We start from the raw sequence: 21,318 nt of genomic DNA, 5'->3' as shown, positions 1-21,318 counted from the left end.
AACAAGGACTTTTCAATTAGTCCATTTTATATCGATGTTTGTTAGATTCAAAGTATTTTCTAATTGTTTGTTTGATATTTGGTTCTCTTTTTTTTCTCAGTGTGTGTTTCTTTAGTATTAGAGTACGTGGCATTTTGTTTTTATTGTACACCTCACTTAAGAGGCACATTTTGGGAAACAACCTAATTTATACCAGCGTCCTCGTGGTTGCACTTCTCCTATTTAATGTCCATATATGGTGTCATCCATATATCCATCATTGGGCTCACACTTTGCCCATCTACCAGTTCAGTAATATGATCTGGGTGACTGTGACCAATCCTTACTAAACTCATCCATGTGTGTATGCCTCATTGGCTCATATGCAGGCTTGTGTGTATCTGATTGGTTACTTCCATTTGCACTTTTGATATCGTGGCATCACAACATTGTTTCTATACTACAAGCTTTGGTTGAGTTTTGACCCTTTTAATCTATTTCTCTTCTCGTCATACAAATTAGGTGGCGGATAAAGTTGGCTGAAGTTTCCCCACACCTATAATGGTGATATGCTCAGTTTACCTCTGAAGAGGATCGTCCTGTTTATCTCACCAAGTACTGACATTTAGCTTTGCATTATTTAATTTCCTACAATGGCATGGCATTGAAAAGATTTCATCACTCATCTTTTCAAAAGCAGGCCATGTGAACTGCTCATGCCTTTTGTGTGGCACGAAATCAGCTTGTGTTCCTGTTGCATCATTTCCTCCTCTTTGTTCTGCTGCTTCAGTGCAAAACAGGTCCTCGCGGTCTTATATATCCAGGTGTAAACAACATGTACCACTGTGCAAATTCTGCGTGTATCCACTTGTTTAATGAATCACAACTTTTAAATTGAGGCTTCAGCGTTATCTGCGAATTAAGAGTTTACGAGGTGCATTGAAGGCATCGGGACAGAGTAGGTGAGACTCGGCAGAGGGGCAGAGACAAGTTCCCTGTTTATGCAAACTCGGGAAAATGTACATCGGCCTATGACATAATTCAATATTGAGAGGCTGCAATATGACTGATGTATCCGTGGCTGTATATCTTGCTGACTGCAGGCACACACTTGGAAATAATGTAGGTCCGCAAATGTCACGCAGTAATGTCATGGGGCCACGGGCCAATCAGTTCTCGGCACATGCTCGGTGTTTAGATATTACCCACATCAGGCAGCCGGTAAACAAAGGGTTTTCTTCTGCGTATGGAAAGTCCAAGTTAAAGTGCGCATGCGCTCCTTTGATGGGGACTTCTCCAAAAAAGATTTCTTTGGGCTATATGAGTCTGTGTTGGTCCCTCGGAGGAGTAAAGTGTCACTACCACATGAACGATGCACAACTCGGACCCTCTGTCTCTGAGTCCGTTGAGGGCTGACAACAGCCATTTAACTAAAGTGAAGGAGAGATCGACGATCAGTCAGGTAGGTCTTTTTAAATTTTTTAAATAAAATAAATATATATTATTCTACTAACCTGTTTGCTTCCTGCCAAGTGCTTCGACCCGTGGTTTGGCGTTATTTCTAGAACAATATGAGTTTAGATTTCATGTAAATCAAAGTACCTGTATGTGACTGAGGTCCGCCTGTCAGACCTACACCTGGGCAGAGTTAGACCACAACTACAACTGAGAGGAGTCAACTACTGCCGCCGTGCAAATAACACTGTACAGTATGATAGACCAGGCTGCTGTGAGTGGCAGAATTTAATAGTTTTCATTTCACAAAAATAAATAAAGAGAGATAGAGAGAACACACTATATTTAGTTTTCAAATTGGTAAAACATTTGCGGATACTTTCAGGTGCGGTTTACGGTTTGTTTGTTTTTTTCTCCCAATGACATAAAGTTTCCAACCGCAGCGAAAGTGCATGTGATCTAAAAAACCTGTAAGGTATACTGCGATGTAAGCTGTTGTTTGTACAACAAAAAAACATTTCAAAAAGTGAAATAATGGCGTTGTGTGACGTATTGGATAACGTGCCTGTGTTTCTCCGGTAGGTGATAAGGTGTAAGGCTGCCAACATGGAGAGGATCCTCCAGCTGGTGCAGCGAGTGGCGCAGAAGAGCTGCATAAGAGCCTGTCAGCTGTTCTGCTGCCCTGTGGACACCCTGCTGTATGAAAAGATCACATGTTGCCCAGGTAAGATTCAGATATTCTGTTATAAAATGGTGACAACCTGCATGACAAATTCCCCTTTAACTGCTCCGATATTGTCATATTTACATGTAAGCTTGTAGCACAGATGCCAAAAGACAGTTTCTAGCGAGTGAAAATGTAACTTCACGTCTCTTTTTGTCTATAAAGCTCGAACTCAACAAACTATGGATGCTAAAACTGCACAAGGTAAGTTCACGTTAAGTGTTTCTGTTCTTTGTTCCTCAAATCTTTTTTCATTAATGCTTCCTTTTGTACTGCGTGTCTTGCTTTTATTTTTTGTATGGACCTTGAGTCTGAAAATAAAGCTTATCTATCTATCTATCTATCTATTAATGCATTGTAGGTATTATTGTTCTTGCATCCTCAGGAACATTTTCATGGTTAGGGTTTTTCCAACCTCATTTATTCATTTTGTATTATTACAAATATATATGTTATTACGTTATTACAAATAAACTGTTGAATCACTGCAGTCTTAAAAGATGCCAGTGCCTTTTCCATCATTTAATGCATCAGTTTGATACAAACTGGTTTTCAGTCTCTATGTTTCACATGAGTGAGGATGACTTGAACGAAATCATTTCGTCAGCAGCACCTTTGCACTGACCCAAACACTTTCTTTTCTGCGACTTTTCAAGCTTTTTCCAAATTTACCGGGAACTCGCAAGGAGAACCCTGAGGCAGTGACACATCTCTCTTACGTCACTCTGGAACAACTACTTCCCTTTCTCATATTCTCTTCCCTTTTCCCCTTTCTCTGTCTCGCCCACATATAAGCACTGGCAATCCGGAGTCCGCCGTCGACCATTTTGATTGTGAACATCAGCAACTCAACCTTGATCGACTGCGTCATTGGCAACGACACCTACTCATCTGTGATGGCAGAAAGTCAGCCTCTGATGACTGAATCTCAGCTCCACATGCACGGTTGGTAACAGCCAAACGTACATTATTCTACAGAACATTTCATGAAACTGAAAGCACTTCGAGCTGCGATTTATACTACCGTTGTTGTATGAATTGCCAGTTTTTTGTAGTTTTGTTTACTGGACATATCATAGCGCTCAAGCTGCACTGATGAGAAATGAAAACATGTCATTTGTTCACGTGATACAGATCAGGCCAGGTGCAGCTATGGCTGTGGACAGCAGGGGCCAGCACAGACCACCCCTGCTCCCCCGCCATCAGCCGAGCCTCCAAGCATCACCATCCACAGCTCCCAGCTCAACTGTGTCATCATCGGAGACAACAACTACATGCATGCTGACCAGAGCCACTCGACAGAAGCAGAGGAAGTGTGACGCTCTGGACGCACAGAGCTGACACTCACACTACCCACTCACAGGGAACTGGCATCGTTGGAGGGAAAACAACGTTAACTCAGTGTTTGGTCAAACAGTTTAAGTCTCCTGACCACTGTTTTTTCGCCTCAGTTTCTGTTCGGAGTCAAAGTTGTTATGGGCTTGGCCACCATTGGCTATAGACCTAATAGCTGTCTTTTGTACTCTGTCAACATTAGTTTTAGGGCTACATCTAACAGAGCTGGAACCAGATCATTTTTGTCACTTTGGATGGTGTAATAATGACTTTAAATGATAAATCAATGACTGCAGATCACTGAGTCATTGTTTCAGCTCTGCTATTTGACCTTTGACTTCCGTAGCGGTATCGGCTCTGGTTTTGGGTCAGACGTGCCCCAAACCAGGTGTCAGCGCTGATTTAAAAACATAACCATCGCTCATCATCACAGTTCTCCAAGTGTTGTAAGTGTCTGTACGCACAAACAAACGTCAGCTCTCCAGCCTTATCCTGAAAATAATTTAATAATTTCCTGTTTCGCAATGTTGGGCCTTCTGCTCCTCTGTCAGATGTGAGGACATACAGTTGGGATTATTTTACTGCATTAATTTCCCTCACGGATGTGACTTTGGCCTGACTCATCTCTCTATGATCTTTTGATCCTTCTGTATTTGATGTGTAGTGGTCAGATGTGCTGACTCGTGTCCTCTGTTAGGAAAGATGTGTTGCTGTGTAATTCAGTTCATCAGCTCGTTGTATATTGTGTGATTGCAGGAACGTGCAGTATTGAAATGCTGTTCGACTGCGACTGAAATCCTTATCATGTCATGATAAAGGCGTTGACATACGTTCAAATGTATGGCCTATGGTCATTAACAGTAGACTACTTAGTAGTGTTTGTTGCTGGAAGTCATGTTGATTTCTTGGAATTGTATTTTCTTGTTTTTAATCTTAAATCGTTGTTTTACTCAGGTCAACCTGTACATAAAGTATGGAGTAAGGGGACTTTGGATTAAGGTGCTACTTTTTTGTTTGCTCATATGTTTACATACAGTATGATATGATGATGATATGCTCCATGTTACCTTCACACAATGTACTACTTTTCTTAACCTTCTGAAATTCAATTCAATTCAGTTCAAACAACTTTATTTATCCCCACAGGGCAATTCAGTTTGCAGCCTCAGTCACATAGAAACAAAGAAACAACAACAAAAACAAAAGACACATACAGCATCCACTCTGTCAGTACCGCAGGTTGGCAGAGGCAACCGGAGCTAGCAGCATGTAACAATAGGAAATAAATAATGAATAAATATACACATTAAGGCTCTCAGGTATACAATGCCTGGCCTGTGTTCATTAGCTGTCAGCAGCATTTAATGCTTGTATGTGTTTTGTTTTGTCATACACTGTATGTTTGAAATGGCAAAAACATGTTTTTATATTTTTAATGAAAGAACAAAGAAAAAAGTTTGATCAGGAATTACATGACTCTTTATTATTGAATTCTATGCGTTATTTAAAAGTCTCCAAGGAGTAAATTCATTTCTTTTTCTTCTTCTTTCCTTCCTTCTTCTTCTTCTTGCCTTTCTTGTCTTCCTCTGCTTTTTTAAAACTGCCGATTCCCCGACGGACCATGCAGCCTCTCCACCAGGCCTGTAGCTGCGGGGTCAGAGGTCACAGAATCAGAATCAGGAATCAGACCAATTCATCTGATCTGAGACGTGATTGGATGTTGTTACCTTGGTGGCAGTTCTGGCCTCTGCCTGCTGTTGCCGCAACTTCTCCTGCTCCTCCCTGTCTTCTAACACCACCTGCTCCATCTCCCTGAGCTGAACACAATTCACAATGTTCATCCAATGGCGACTTTGCATCCTGTGCAACATTGGCATATATTCATTGAGTCGTGTTCAGCACTAGAACTGCTCACCCTCCTCTTCATCTCCATCAGTCGATCCAAATTCACTGTTTTTTTGCAGCCCACAGTGTTGAGCTGCTGCTCCTTCTCCTGCTGCATCTGCTTTGTGTCCCGCTGCCACTGCTGCAGCTGCCGCTGCAACTCCTGAATCAACAATGGCAACTAGATTAGCTGCTGCAGCATTTCATGGATAGTAAGAATAATTAAATCAGCAGAAAAAAAACAAATATTTTCAAAAAAAAAAGACAAAATATTTAAAAAATAACTTTGAAAGACACCCCCCCCCCCCCCCCCCCCCCCCCCCCAAAAAAAAAAAAAAAAACTGTTAAAGTCTGTTATATATTACAACTTAAGCATCCTCTTAACTTTAAAGTATTTCTAAGTGGTAAGATGTGACAACCTTTTTGTATTCCTAAATTTGCAATCACAAGCATTAGAGGCAGTTTTTACTTCCATCAAAGTTTAATAGTTTATTAATACAAGGTACAGTGACCTCTAGCGGCTCCAGGGGCATTTCTTCAGGACACAGGACCTGGATTTATACTAAACCTGTTCCTGTGTTGCAATAATAATTGATGATAAAATAAAAAAGTTAATAGCACTGTTGCTGTACCAACCTCCTGGTGATTTTGCAGGAATTTCTCTGACTCCTCATGAACTCTCTCCTCCTCCTTCAGCTGTCTCTGCAGCAGCTGAAAGACAAGGAGATAAAACAGGACGTGATTTGGACACCGTTGAATTCTGGAGTCTCAGCGTACATTTGTCACTGTAAAAATCTGACAAAAATGTGAGAACACTAGTAAACTGCATATTTTAGACCATCAGCTTGAAAACATCCGTTTCTGTAGACTGGACTTGAGTAGATTGACCCACCTCCACCTGGTCCTCCAGCAGCTTCTCAGCCTGGCTGCACTCTTTTTGTGCCTGCTGGAGCTGCAGCTCATTGTTTTTCTCCACAATCTTCCTCCTGTGCATGATGTTTAATGACTGTTCATGCAGCTGGTGCCTCAGGGTATTGGCAAATTGGTACATGTCCTGAGAGGGGGTAGATGTCAAAGTTCTAAAGTACTGCATTCACATGTTTGATTTTATTCTCAATTAAAGGGTCAGTTCACCCAAATGACCACATTTTCACTCCCCCTTAACAGACATTCATGCACACAGTTTTGGTATTTGGATCGTGTCTCACCTGCAGTTTCTTAGTTTTCTGTTCGAGCTCCTCTTTTTGCCCATGTAGATTTTGTTTCCTCTGCTCCAGCTGTCTCTTCGCCTCTCTGGGTGGAGACGTACTCACATCAGTGATTTGATATACATACTCCTTATTCTCTCTTCCTACCACACTGTGTCGACAAGATCTGTAGTCGCGCATTCTTATGACAATTATGATCAGTATTATAGTTTTCAAACGGTGCAGTGATAAACCTTCTCATGTTCTCGGCCTCCTTCCTCTGCTCCTGTTCTTCTACCACTCGCTGCAGAGAGCTGAATCGCTGCTTCTCCTTCAGCTCCACATGCAGCTTGGAGAGCTGCTGTGAGATGTACTGACTGCAGAGAGGGACAGGGGACAGACTTAATCAGAAAAAATGTTGATGCGACATAATTTGATTTTGTCTGTACGACTCACCAGTCCCTTCTCAGCTTGGTTAGTCTGGCTTTCTCCTAAACACACACAGGAGAAAGAGATCATGAAATGGAGAATAGGCTGTGGCCCCTTTATGTTACACAAAAAAACAAATACATACAAATATAATATATGGGAAGCAGCAGACAGCTGTTTTACAGATGTTTTCTCTGGACTGTAAACAGGTTATAAGGACAGTGAAGCTCACCTGTGCTGCTGCGGCCCCTCTCTCCCGGCTGATCTGCACCGTCAGAGTGTGTCCCACTATGTCCAGCTGATCTGAACAGTCCTCCAGGACAGCGGCCACAGTGAGCCTCTGACTCTGGGATAAAGACATCCTGTGGAGAGTGTAGGACATTACCGGCATTTAAGATAAAAACAGTTTCCCACAGATACGTGCGGTTAATTATAAGCTAGGTGGATACACATTTATTCAGGTCGGTGCTGCTTGGTGCTGTTGGGAAAATTTCAACACATCATTAATATGCCGAATTTATCAAAAGACGATTAAATAGAACTGTCCTTTAGTACAAGGCACGTCATTTAAAAATACGCACTGTTACACCAAACTAAGAGATGTTTATAATGGTGTCTGGTGTAGTTATGAAGTCCTAACGGTTGACTCTATCAGGGTGCAAGATAACTTTAAGTTCCGCGGGAGCAGACAGTTTCAGCTGTAACAGGTGTAACAGTCACTTACTTCAGTTCTCCCCGTAACAGCCCCTCTCCCTCTGGGTACATATTACTTTGTCATTCAAGAAAAACAACATTATTTTCTCAAGCACATTAGCTAATGGTGGCCGACAGTTTGACCGTTTACACGTCACCATGGCAACACGTCAACCCCCCCCCCCCCCCCCCCCGGTAAGACGTGACACTGTATTTTTATGACGCGTTCAGTATCGTAATGACAAACACGATGTTTACCTTCTTTTCAATTTGCATTACATAGGCTGTTTGTGCAACCAGATGACCTATCCAGAACACACGCACTGAGTGTGAAGGGAATGAATTAATATGGACTCACCATGGATGCAAAATGAGCTTTCAAGCTAATTATAGCAGTGATGCAATGACATGAAGAACAAGCAAGTGTATGGAACATGAGGCTAATATATAATATTATTGTTGGTAATTAATCATCACATCCAGATATTAATTAACTTAAAGTTACCTAATGATTAATAACAGTCTCCCAGTGTGTCCTGTAGTTACTCACCATTATCTACTATAGACTTTGAATCACAGGTATTCAGGAATTAGGATTAATCAATCATCAGGTCCTTCCTGATTCATTCCTCAGTCCTTCCTTAGTAACCAAGCACTCTGTGTATCTTTATTTCAAGTGAATCTAATAAAATGGCTGGACTCAGGGCCAAAGACAGCACCATTATCACTTTAGCAATGAGGTGTAGTGTAATGCAAGAGGGTTAAAAGAAACGTTTTGAGACAAAGATGATTTACCCATATATATAATATTGGAATAATTCTTTAATGGAAGTTTAATGTTTGGTTTGTTACCAATGAAAATACCACACAAGGGTGTGAGGAAAACAAACTTTCCACAAAAACATGCATTCATAAAGTTTTGGCAATTCCCAAACATAGTAGTTTATACATTTGGAAATGATATGGGAGCGAAACAAAGTCAGGATCACAAATGGAAGTAGAATAGTCTGGGGACATCTGGTGGACAGATACAAAATAATGCTGAAGGGAGACAGGAAAGATTGAGATGTGGTGGTCCTGCATAGCCAGAGCTATCTCCACAGCTCTGTGTCATTGATGAGGTTGGGAGAGGAGCAGACATTGTGACAGTGAGGAACATCTCTGGCTCAGGTTCTACAAGCTGGAACCTCAGTTTCTGGGACTCTCCCCAGTGTTCGGTGTGGTTCACCAGGTAGCTTTTTTCTTTCAAACCCAAGTGTATTAACTGGCAGGGTTGGGTAGTAACATGTAATCAGAGTTACATTATTATATTACAAAATATAAGTCACTATAAACAGCTCTGATTACAATAAAAAAAAATGTGATAGGTTAGTCGTTATACTGTCAATAATTCCTTTTCAATTACGTCTTCAGAATGTGTCAATTTCAGAATTATGAGACTTTTCCTCATGAATATGAACATGCTGAATAAGTTGTATCAAAAATACGTTACTCCTCTCGTGTTGCCAATTTTGTTAATGGTGACTTAAGTAATATTCATTGTTGTTTGTTAATGATTAAAATGGAGCTTTCATTCATTTTCATGTACATCTAAAATGGAAGGTGAACATTTTGGGTGAGTCCTCCTCTTGTGTTACAAGAACAAAGTCCTTCATGTGGCCTGTGATTAGAAACAGCAACACAAACTTACATCTCACGTGTTGTACTATAAACAGAGTGCACCTGCAAAACGCACTGCATTTGCATTGAAAATGTTTTTGAGATGTTTAAAGAGAAGTAAGAAACTCTTAATGTGAACTCAAACCTTTGTGGGTGCATCCATTTCTTTTAGTTTTTAGTATAATCTGCAACGTTCAGTGTTTTAGTGTAGTAATCCTAAAGCAATCCAAAAGTATTGGGATAAGATTCAATTCATTGGACTTCAATAGATTGTGTTGCTTATTACAAAAATATCCATGTAATTTGTATTACTTAATTTACTACATTTCAATGTAAGCGACCCAGCCCTGTCAACTGGATACTGCTTCTCCATTAGATTTCTTTTGGATCCCATCACCGAAAGGGAGCCCAGTACCTAGTAGGATAGGATTGTTTGTAGTAGCGCTCCTGGATCTCAGGTTATGACATCGTGGATCCGAACTCCGTCATCTGCCTGACTTGCCTGGAGGGAACTTTAGGAGCCAATCCAAGAGAAAGCAAAAGTTTCTCTTTTTTGTGCATACTTTTGAATATAAGACAAAGAAGATACGGATACTTTGATCAGGTATTGCATTACAGTTTATTGTTGTAGTCATCATTTGTTGCACTCTCTGCAGGGAGATACAGCATGAAGGTAATACAGACTGAAGGTACGAGCTACACCGTAGTACATGCATGATGCTGTCACACTGTGAAGTTTCTTCTGTGGACATCCCTGTCCTCCCCTGAACACACTGTACTGGGAGAGTCTCCCTCTCAGAGACACAGATTTACAGCAGTCTCACGGTCAAGATACCAACGAGGCAACACCGAGCCGATCTACGAACAAACCAGTAGAAACAAAGTATGTACACATACAGTAGATGACTGTTCAACATATGCGTGTGATCATAAAAAGGCAGTTCTTAAGGCAGAAACATCTTAATCAGGAAGATGAGGAATGTGATGAAGAACCAAACAGACATCCAGGCCTCGAGTCAGGTGCTTCTTCCTGCCCACGAGACTCTGACTGATGGAGCGAAAATCATAAAGGCGTTTTATTAAGACTTTAAGTATGCGTTGAACGGCAAGACGGTATGTTCCTGCCTGAACAGTGAACTAGGTTTCATGGTGTACATCTGTACAAACACATAAACATGAGCTTGTTGCATTATGACTCATCTTTGCACAATACCGATACAAGTCAGGAACTTAACATAGTTAATATATACTGTATATTTACCATTGAATTTATTTATAGGTATTTAAAAATGCAAAAATATGCTATTTCCTGTAAATTATTTAAAAGCAAGTCTGAAAAAAATCCTCCACGTGGTACTGCAGGTAACAGTGTTTCCATACCTGCTTTTGTGCACATCTGAGTGATCTCAGTAAAAACATGGGTGCAAATGAACGTAAAGTGTGACTGTATGATGAAGAAATGTGTTTAAAGAGTAGCTCCACTAATCGTACACATTAAAGTGTGTTTACAGGTCTTGGGGAATACTATTGCAAATGTGAAAAAAAAGCAGAACAAAGTGGCTCCAGTGGAAGCTGCATGGAATCTAAAGAAAATGAAATCCAGTGATGTCATTCAGCGGCTAGTTGCATTGTGTGTAATGTAGGCAGCACATTTTGAAAATAAGGAAGAATGCGTGGATTCAAAAGGTGGTATCTCTCATTCTACTGTATCGTTTTGATCATTTCGGTTTTAAAAACTGTCCATAATGAGTTCAACATTGTTGAACAGTGCCACCCTACTTTACACACAAAGCATCTTAGTCACTTAGTAATATCACTGCTGGCAGTTTATTAGATTACATGCAGCTTCTCCTTGAGCCATAAAAGGATTTATACTACTTTATTCACATCTGCAGTAGTACTCGCCAAGACCTGTAAACAACTTGTCAATGTGTATAATTGGTGGATTTACCCTTTAAAGGCCCTCAAAACATTTGTTTCTATCTGATCCTCACTCTAAGCTATGAAGCACAACATTTTCTGTCATTTAGAATCCATTTGGTTATAGTATCAGAGGTTTTTTTGTATGTTCATTTTTTGTGCTCTTGTGCTCTGCTCACTAGTCTGAAAATGGGAATCATGGGAGATGTAGGCTATGGGATTTTATTTAGCTTGACCTGTGTCAACATAAAAAAGTTGGCATTTAAAATTTTGCAGCCTCTGCAACTTTTCAGGCGACCTAATGTAACATCATTTCTCTTCGAGATCTGAGGAAACGACTTCTCTTTTGTCGACATACAGATCAGGATGAAGTTATCATTTGGCACTAAATCTGCATAAAACGGTTTCTTTTCTAAATGTGACGCCAAAATGAAGGACACAAGGACGTTTATAGACTTTCCAGGAGCATGCCTTCAAGCAGCTTGGTGACGAATACAGAGGGGGGGACAGCAAAATAAAATCTAAAACAGACGGTGACTTTTCATCGAACAATCATTTACTGTACACACACATGTAAAAAAAAAAAAAAAAAATACAAAATGTTTTATACTTTGAGTGTCACTCTCAGTTACAACACGATCCCTCCCTAGGCCTTGTGTCTTCTATAGTGCCAGTGCCTGAGGAAAGCCAAACACACATCAGACCTTCTTGTGCTTATTGATTTGAGTGTGAGTTGGGTTGGACCGCGCAGTAATGCCATCGGAGGGGAGGGAAGCTGACCCACTTTGAGGCCTTGCCAACAGTTCTTGTCTCTCTACTCAAACACCGTGTCCAGAGATTAAAGGATCGTCATGATATGGTAAAAAAAAAAAAAAAAAAAGATTGTCCGATCTACAGTATGCTGTTGTCTGTAGGAGCTGTACACGATCATCAGGACACCGCGACAAAAAACACCACCACCGAGGTTCATATCAGCCATTCTGACAGCTTTATCTGACTGAAGTATACATGAACAGAAAGATCATATCCAGTGCTGAGTCTTTGTAATTGTGCCATTGATGCTGGAAGCAGCCAGAGAGAGATAAACATAAAGAGTTTTAGATCTCCTTGATTGTCCGTTCAGAGGGCCGGTACTCCTCCCTGCCTTTAGGGGAGGACATGTAGAAGGACTGGGTCTTGCGTTTTAGGCGAGCTCTCTTTGTGGCCAGGGAGAGGCTGTGCTTGCTGGAGGCGATAATGTCAGTGATGAACTTCTTGCAGTCCACGCACACCTCCATGGTGGCCCAATCCTCCGTCAGCTCCGAGGGAAGCTCCAGTTCCTCATGAGACTTTAAGGAGCCGTGCTTTGAGAACCTACAGAGAAGAGACACAGGATCAGAGAACTATATGCTGATTTGGGGAGCACATTTTGGTTTACTTTGAACAAAAGTTTGACTAAACTATCCAGCGTATGTGGTCATAGGCAACCCGTTCTGCAGGTGGTCATAAACAAGTACTGGGAAGGATCACTTAATCCTAATCAAAACATATTTTCTCATTTACATGCAGTATTGTCTGGTCATGTTTAGGGTTGCAACTAAAAAGTATTTTTTTAATCATCCATTAAACTGCCGATTATTTGCACGAGGAAGTAAACAATTAATTGTTTAGTCCAAAGAGACATCCTCTAATTGTTTTAAGCAGTCCAAAACCCAAAACAGAATATAGAATACAGCAGCAAATCCTCACATTTAAGAAACTTTTTTTTTTTTGCAGCTCTAGAATTGTTCTAGGTTCTGTGTTCATCACAGTTCATCATATATATATATGTGTGTGTGTGTGTGTGTGTGTGTGTGTATATATAAGGTTTGTGTATTTTTAAGAGTAAAAATCTCACAAGTAGCAGTTGATGAAATTAACAATGAAGATTTGACTCCTCTCCTCTTATCAGCCACTAGATGTCACAGTGACAGTGCACTGTGGTACACAGATACAAACTAGATATACTGTATGAGCAGTAGCTAATATGATTGAAGATCTGTTGTATTTTTATTTTGTTTAAATGTTTCTTTTATATTCTGTGATTATGAGCAAATGTGTTTTCATCTTTTGCATATGTTTTAGTATTTGCAACATTGTGCAATTCATTTCTTTTTAAGTATGTGCACTGACTCACTACAGTGTGCATTTTAATCCACTGTGCCAATATAATACAAACTCTCTATAGGAGATGTGCATTATAATGACATAAATAGTATGACTTCCTCTATCTGAATAATTATGCTCAAAGCTCTTACTTCGACATAGTCTTCTGAATGCCGTGGCGCTGTGGGCTACCACTGGATTTCTCAGATTTAGCAGCAGCTGCTGCTCCAGGGGCTTTTCCAGCTCCTTTAGATGCTCCTGCTGTCGCTTCTTTAATAGGGGACTGCGCCGTGGCCCCTTTTACTGCTGATGGCTCTGGCCCCGGCCCTGGCCCTCCTGCCACAGAGAGTCCTTGTCCTACAACAGCCATGGCACTTAGCCTATCCCTGGGGAGAGTGCTTGTTGAGCCAATGGAGTAGATGGGCAAGCTGGAATAAGGTTTGGATGGCAGCCGCATCTATTAGAGTGGGAAGACATGAATGTTAATAAAGAGAAGCATGATAGTTATTGGCAGTCAATTCTGATGTCAATCATAGTTTGATTTTAATCCTTAAGTTTGCCTTCAACAGTATTTGCCCTTATTTTGAATGTGACACCACAATACTGACAGCTGACTGATGAAAACAACAAGAGGCAGTTTTTCATGCTGCACAGGCAGCTGACTGGACTGTCTGGCCTACCTTTTTGCAGCACTGCGAACACACAGGCCTGCAAGGAGAAAACAGAGACAACAGAGCAAGTGATGAATGAACTCTTGTCAAACGTCCTCCTGAATAGTTTTTATTTGACGTGCAAAAGGTGAAGATAAGGTGAAGATGTCTTACTTTTTGCAAAACTGGCAGATGTAGGACCAGGTGAAAAAGGAAAACCTTTTGGTTCGACAACAGAAGCAAAGCTGCAATAAAAAAAGACGAAGAGAGAATAAAAATAGTCATGCAAACATTAGATTAGTTTGACATAAAATGTGATTAGTTGGAACTCTGAAGAAAGATGTGCACTCTTTCCCTCACGGGGAAGTCAAGAGCCCAACTCCTTCACTTGATGTCTCATACTGTACACCAAACAAGGAACATGTGTCACAAAAGAAGTCACCTTTCCCTTCTTCATAGCGTTGTAGATTTCTTTGTACTGCTGGAACTTCTCCAGCTCTGCCTTAACCAGCACCTGTCTGATGTGCATCACCTCCTCTACGGTCAGAGACAGACACTCCACGGGGAAACAGAACTCCTCCTGCAGCAACACAAGCGCGTATATTGTACAGACACACACAACCGTCAGTGACCCTGGCAACGGCAGCTCTCACACACAGAGCTCAGTGTTTATCATTCAGTGCACATGCGGCCATCCCTCTGCATCTTTCAGTGCAGCCTGTGTGGGTCCAGACTGCATTTGGCTCACAAAGATGTTCTCACTGTTCTTACTGAAGAAAGAGGCAGATTCAGAGAGGGCTCACGATGCGTAAACAACTGGACTGACGGGAAGACATGATCCCAGCAGCGATGCAGGGCAGCGGAGCTCCTCACAAACTGGGCAATAATTGCCTGGAAGAGGTGTGTGTTACCTGCCACTGTATATATTCTGTGATACATACCTGTAAAACATTTTTTAATTTAAACTGACTGGGGGAAGGCATTGTGCCTTGGTTCTGTTGGTATAACTAGGTTCTAATCAAAAGGAAGTGGGTTACATCATACTCTCTGTGAAGTAACAAATGAAAAATAAAATGTTGACGATGTGGTTGATGGTTTTACATTTCAGTACAGCAAACAGCTGTAACAGCTCGTACAGATCTTTGTTTTGGACTCGATTAGTTCATTTCACATTGAAAAAACATTAATGTAACTGGTGTGTGTTTTTTTGGTTTGCCATGACATCCTGTCGGAAGCATTTAAACAGTCACACATCACGAGTCACTGACTGACTTCTATAGTACAAGTTAATCCACAGTAGCTCCTGCTGATCTCATGACTCCTGACAGCTACAGAATGCTGTGTTGTGACTGAATGGGAGGAAAAGCTGGGGAAGAAGCATCAGACAACAAATCTTGAGAAATATGTGTTACTGAACTGTTTCCTTATACTGAATTATAGTGCTACAAATTAACCAAACTATGGAGGTCAAAATCACACACTTTATTGTAAATACACCCCAGAACTCGCAGACATATGCTTCATTTTTTGTTGAGCACCACTGCTGGTTTAAATGAATTTTAGTTGCGGCTACCTACTGTCTGGGTGTTAAAATGTGATCTAAAGCAGTGGGGAGAGAGATTATTAAAGGTCCCATATTGTGTGCTTATTTTAAGATTCATGCTTTTAATTTCAGTGTCTACTAGAAAATGTTTGCATGATTTTTCTCATACTGTCCACTGCTGCAACACATCTATTCACCCTCTGTCTGATCACTCTGTTAAAGAGTCTCTTTAAGGCTCCCATCCCTAAAAGCTCAGTCTGCTCTGATTGGTTAGCTCAGACGGGCATGAGCATGCAACCGTAAACGGCAGGAAATCTCACTTTCTGCAATATGGGACCTTTAAATAAATGATATTGATCACTAGCTGCATGATCACACATCTGATAAAAAAAGCAGTTCTCCTCAGTCTATTATTGCAGCATTGTGCTCTACAGGTGACTGATCTCTAGCGAAGCAGGAAGCAGTAGGAGAGGATGGGCAGCTACAGTTATTATTAAACCAGGACGGACTATGGGAGACTGGCAAACCTTGTCCGACTCTCTTCCTCTGATGTAAATGCCCCTGCACAGGGCAAAAACTGCCTTCATCAACCCCAACACAAATGCCTCGATAGGGTTGGAGCTCCGCAAGGGCTGGAGAGTGAAGGGAGAAGGGCGGAGGAGAACCTGAACGAGAGAAGGTGAAGGTGTGTGTGTGGAGGAGGAGGAGGAGAAGGTTTCCTGCAGTTGCCAGGGGACAATGCGAGCACATACAGTGGATTTAGTGACAGAAGAAGAGGAGGGAAGAAATCCAGCAGGACACATGTCAGGCAGATATAAAAGAGAGATGACAGTGAGTGTTTCATTTCAATCCCGTCTCATTTGTTTCTCTGTGAGGATCCTGCCCTCCCTCACCAATTCTCCAGTTCTCCATCTTTTCCGTCTCCTTATTAAGTCACTGGACAGGATCTGTGGTTCGGGGCTGGATTAAAACTTTGCCAGGCGACGCTGCCCTCAGAGAGCCCACAGCAATATGCCGTGATACTGTTGCGCCATTCGTTGTTTGTAACTGCTCTTACGAACCGTTTGAAAATAATAAAACCACAATGAATGCTTCGTATCCTGCCTCTTTTTTGCAACTTAAGCATCATTTTTATCTCACATTTAATCCATTGAGGATAAGCAGGTCTTGAAAGGTGTCTGACTCACCAGAGACTTGGAGTTCTGTTTGGAGGGCGGCAGAAACTGTCGGACATTGGTCGGGGTTTCCTTCTCGATGGAATGTCTCCTCTGGGGGGTCTTGCGCCTCTCTGGCTGGGGTGTAGAGGAAATGGGCAGGAACATGGGCGGAGCTGGTGTTCGTAGAGGAGAGAGAGGTAAAAGAGAAGAGACGCAACAGCTTAACTGGTGGGTTTCATTGATCGGTTAAAAAGAGCACAATCTCAGGAAAACAGTGTGTGGTGTAGTTGAGAAGGCATTCTTCAGGGATGTAGAAATAATTCCCGACTCACTTTTCTTCCCCACCGCAGACTCCGGGGATGTATCATCCATCACAGATGTAGCCACACTGGAGCTGCTGGCTGATCGGCGCCCAATAATCTCATCCTGAATGAATGTAATAGCCAAGCACTTCATAATTACAGGCTCCGCACGTGCCAGACGTAATTTCTAAACATTCATCCCAAACATGCAAACTCATACTGACGTCAGAGTCAGAGCTGTCCAGCTCGGCGAGGCTGGGAGCCTTCAGAAGCCTCTTCCTCTGAGGCACAGACTGAGAGCCGGAGGGTTCGGCCCTCGGAGATGCTGAGCCATTGGTCAGAGACAGAGTGCTGGACGTCCTCCTGCCCATGTATGGACTAAACTCATCTGCACAGAGTCACACACAGGGGAGTCATTGAGATAAAAGGAGGAAAAAAGCACTTGAGATGAACCTCAAAACACCTCCTCGTGTGATTCCTTGCATCCAGCATTATTCTCGCTCTGCCTGTTCTGTTCTGCCCCCGGAAAGGGGGACTTTTTTTCAAATCACAGCTTTTATACGAGGTGAGAAGATGCGATGAATCTACAAAGAGGACTGAGTCTTGAGATCCATTCCAAGGTTAAAGAGGTCGGGAAGGGTGAGTTAAGTTGGTCTGAGGGGGGGCAGAGGAGCAGGCTGGTGTTACACACAGAGCATGGATGCCTCTCTCATGAAATATTCAACCTCTGAACTCCTAAAATTGGATTCTCTCTCCTGACATCCTCCAGGGTATATTTTGGGGGGGAGCTGAATCATTGAAATTGACAAACTGACTAACAAGATCATTCTACACGGAGAGGAGTTATTACTGTATGTCCGAAAACAACCACATACCAAGCTGCCTGACACTAGCTGTTGTTTCTAGGGGTGCAAAATGGTTGAAAAGAGGGAGGGAGGGAGGGAGGGAGGGTGAGAAGAGGAGACAGAGAAGTGCTGCAAAAGACAGATAAAGAGCTGCAGCTGATAGGATCTATGGGAGCCCTGAAACCTCTCTCTTCTCTCCTTTCAGTCTCTTGTTTGTTGGGAAAAGCATCCACATGGGCCCGCCATTTCAGCTGCTGGACTGGAACTAACTGTCCGTCTGCAACCTAAGATGCCTACGAGACTACATCACCAGGCTTTGGATTTAACTCCAAACACAAATAAACCGGCCATAATCAGCCACAATGGTGCACTCTACCTGTTTCTCAGCCAGGCTTCAAGCTTCAAATACTCAAAGAGGAGATATTAGTTTACAGCCAGGGAGGCAGACAGATATGGCCATTAGGTTTAGGGTTAACAAGGCCTTCCAAACCACAGCAGCTCATACTTTACCTAGTCCAATACGGAACATATCCTGTGGCATACTGCGAGTCATGCCAAAACCTAAAAAAGGGGGACACCTGCTGCATTAGGATAGCTATAAGACTACTCCAATAATTTATGATGTCTGTGTTGTTAGATCCCAATAATGTGTCAGGATGCTTTTCAGCTGAAGCCGAGGTGTAGCTCGAAGAAAATTCCAAAACACATCAAAAGCAAAACACACCGTTCATGGCAGCAGCAGCTCAAAACCGGTGGAAATGTCCCTTATTTGGATTCTCACTGAAAATTTGATGAGCAGAGCTACCTGGCCAACTGAGGTACACGCCAACGTCAGCTGGCCACTTCAGCCAAAGATAGCTACAGCTTAGAGAAGCAAGTCCCAGTGTGGAGAAGTGTTTGCCAAGAAAAACACACACATTTAACTCTTATTAACTCAAGTTAATAAGTGTGTAGTATATTTTTTTAAACACTGGAGGGAGCCAGGCTAGTTCCCCCCCCTCTGCTCCTAGTCCTTATGCTAAGCTAAGCTAATCACCCACTGGCTACGTAGACATCTTTGACAGAACATGTTGTTTGTTCTCACTCACATCTAATTCTGCAAGAAAACAAATACAGGTATATTCTCCAAAATATGAAGCTATTCCATGAAACTGTTAATGCATTAGAAACACCCCATTAGGACACATCATCTCCATTTTGCCAGTTACCGAAAAAACTGCCAAACATAACTTAAATGATCCAGAGGTGCATGAGTTGTGTAACCACCGTGTTTATATCTTGTGAAATGGATTTCCCCCTTGAGGGAGCATTTTCATGTTCCTGATTAAAACCTTAATCATGTTTATTAAAGTGTCAGTGACTTGTGGGCTACCATCTCCCCCTGAAATATGGAGCAAAGTAAGAAACAACCTGCTCACTCCGAATAAAAATGATCCACTGTAGAGGGCAGGTCTCACACACACACACACACACACACACATTATCAGACAGCATGAATGAGTAAGCGTGAGGTGATAAAGCTTGTGGTGTGATGAGAGATACTAGCTTCAGTAGGAGGGCAGTGGAGCACAGCAATAATCTGATTCGCCTGCCTCAGCAGTATTTCCTTATCACCTCAATCAGAACTGTCTCATCTGGTTGGTCATATGAACTTGAAGCGAAAAACATCACCACTGAGAGAACATAACTCAGTTTGCTGAGTGTCCAGTGCTGTGCAGAGCATGAGGCTGCACACTGATCCTTCTGCACCCTGATTAAATTCTGCAAAGTCATGGGGGTACATAAAAGACTCTTTTGTATGAAGCTGATGGGTCTTTAAGAGACAGAGGTGGCAGGAACTCTTTCAGCTGCTCCTTTTCATTCCTTGATTAGATGGCTGGATGCATGCACATCCAATTAAGATTCGCAGTACAGCAGTATGTTTGATAGATGATGTACTTAGCAATGGTAGGACTATTCTTAGCGGTTAGAAATCAGTAGGCTGATTTAATTATGTCCATTTCTCTCACATGAGCTGCATATAAGAAAAAAGTGTATGAGCTGTACTAGCTCTCAGTAGCACCATCACACCAAATGACTTCCTCTAAAGAAAGATTTGAAGTGCACTGAGGCACTATTGCACTTTTTGCTTAGTGAAGCACTTTGGGCTGCATGCCTCTATGAAAAAGGTACAATACAAATAAAGGTGAGTTGAGTTGAGCTATTGATATTGTGATAATCAATATGAGTTCAAATCCTATTTGTGTACTTATCTCCATCATAAAAACACATTTGTGTTTTTTTTTATTAGATAAGCTACTCTTGGATCTTTTAATGTGCCCCCTTGTACCTGCACCTGGGGTTGGATCGTACACTAATGTACATAGCCCGAACACAAAAAAAAGTATTTACGTTAATTTTATTTCTTATTCATTCAATTAGCTTATATTCTCTTTTCTTTTTTTTTTTTCAAAAAAGAAGGACTTAATGCTTTTTTTTTGTGCATTCATTGAGCAGCGTATGCAACACCCACCATATGTACCCATACCCATCAAATTCCCTAGAAAAATTAGAATCCTGTTGGTCCATGTGTCACTCATCATTTTGCTCTCATCAGCGTCCTCCTACTGACCAGTGTCTCACATCACCATGATTTCACCTCCACAGACCCCGGCCAACCATCACCAACCACTGAAGCATGACATGAGATGCGTGTGCGGAGTGCTGATACACTGTGTTCGATGTGTGTGCGGGCTGAGAGAGCAGATGAGCGGCCAAACGAGGAGGGAAAGAAAAAGAGATTTAAAAAAAAAAAAGCCAGGTAAGCAGCGGGGTAGACTTTACCTGACGCATCAAAACTGAAAGACATGCTAAGTGGCCGAATTACTGCAACGAGAAACAGTCATGGCATTGGACAGTTATTGCTTGTGATTAGGAGTCAGATTAAGGCAAGTGTTACTGTAATACATTCAAAGATTGTAATCTGCTTCTATTAGGCAAAGGAATGCAGGGGTACAGCATGCTTATTCCTAAATTGTAGGTATAACCACCCTCTTAACAGGATTTCAAATAAGTCACAGCCAATGGTGAGAGATTACTGACATTGAGAAACAATAGCGGTAACAGTGTTGTTAGTGGTAACGGAATTGCAGACACTTAGCATTAATATTAATGGAAGACTTCCACTACATATCGCCATGTAGTACAGCAAAACAATAAAAGGCATTAGTTGCAACACAAATATGAAAAGTTAGAGAGCATTAGCTACGACAGCCAAAAGCAGAGGCACAAATAATAGTGTAGTAATGTGTAAAAGGAAGCTAAACAGAGTAGCTCAAAATGATGAAGCTATTTACACATTTCTCAACTGAATTTAGTTGCTTTGCACATGATGCCCAGCAGGTGCAAGCATCAGCTCCATACTTCAGCTTAAAAAGTACATTTCAGACTGAA

At 41.8% G+C, this 21,318-nt stretch overlaps 3 protein-coding genes across 8 annotated transcripts in view; 1 reads left to right on the top strand and 2 right to left on the bottom strand.

Annotated features, from left to right (window-relative positions):
* Positions 1-1,300: 1,300 nt before the first annotated feature.
* Positions 1,301-4,480, top strand: LOC115566733 (uncharacterized). The gene is made up of 5 exons (XM_030392690.1): positions 1,301-1,441; positions 2,017-2,158; positions 2,324-2,362; positions 2,954-3,103; positions 3,293-4,480. Exons 1-5 carry the CDS (start codon positions 1,352-1,354, stop codon positions 3,475-3,477), a joined length of 606 nt encoding a protein of 201 aa, XP_030248550.1. The 5' UTR covers positions 1,301-1,351; the 3' UTR covers positions 3,478-4,480.
* Positions 4,481-4,607: 127 nt separating this feature from the next.
* Positions 4,608-7,856, bottom strand: drc9 (dynein regulatory complex subunit 9). Its single transcript, XM_030392689.1, has 10 exons — positions 7,718-7,856; positions 7,226-7,355; positions 7,021-7,055; positions 6,819-6,941; positions 6,586-6,670; positions 6,270-6,431; positions 6,014-6,088; positions 5,409-5,540; positions 5,221-5,310; positions 4,608-5,140 (listed from the first exon to the last, which is right to left on the bottom strand). Exons 1-10 carry the CDS (start codon positions 7,756-7,758, stop codon positions 5,021-5,023), a joined length of 993 nt encoding a protein of 330 aa, XP_030248549.1. The 5' UTR covers positions 7,759-7,856; the 3' UTR covers positions 4,608-5,020.
* A 2,084-nt stretch (positions 7,857-9,940) lies between these two features.
* The window catches only part of spire1b (spire-type actin nucleation factor 1b), a 40,940-nt gene continuing 29,562 nt past the window's right edge, over positions 9,941-21,318 (bottom strand). Inside the window, exons 9-18 of one of the 6 annotated variants that reach the window (XM_030394134.1) lie at positions 18,397-18,447; positions 17,266-17,429; positions 17,072-17,165; positions 16,770-16,912; positions 16,110-16,301; positions 14,482-14,619; positions 14,214-14,284; positions 14,070-14,097; positions 13,542-13,846; positions 9,941-12,618 (exon numbers count right to left, since the gene is read on the bottom strand). In XM_030394134.1, the coding sequence (XP_030249994.1) occupies positions 12,363-12,618; positions 13,542-13,846; positions 14,070-14,097; positions 14,214-14,284; positions 14,482-14,619; positions 16,110-16,301; positions 16,770-16,912; positions 17,072-17,165; positions 17,266-17,429; positions 18,397-18,447 (1,442 nt within the window). In that variant the 3' untranslated portion in view covers positions 9,941-12,362. Of the gene's footprint in view, positions 12,619-13,541; positions 13,847-14,069; positions 14,098-14,213; positions 14,285-14,481; positions 14,620-16,109; positions 16,302-16,769; positions 16,913-17,071; positions 17,166-17,265; positions 17,430-18,396; positions 18,448-20,709; positions 20,752-21,318 lie in introns of all 6 variants that reach the window. The other 5 variants (XM_030394135.1, XM_030394136.1, XM_030394138.1 and 2 more) reach the window with 5 other exon arrangements.

This window comes from Sparus aurata, chromosome 17 (genome assembly GCF_900880675.1).
Source record: "Sparus aurata chromosome 17, fSpaAur1.1, whole genome shotgun sequence".
Lineage (NCBI taxonomy): Eukaryota > Metazoa > Chordata > Actinopteri > Spariformes > Sparidae > Sparus > Sparus aurata.
This window is presented reverse-complemented; position numbering and strand designations above follow the sequence as displayed.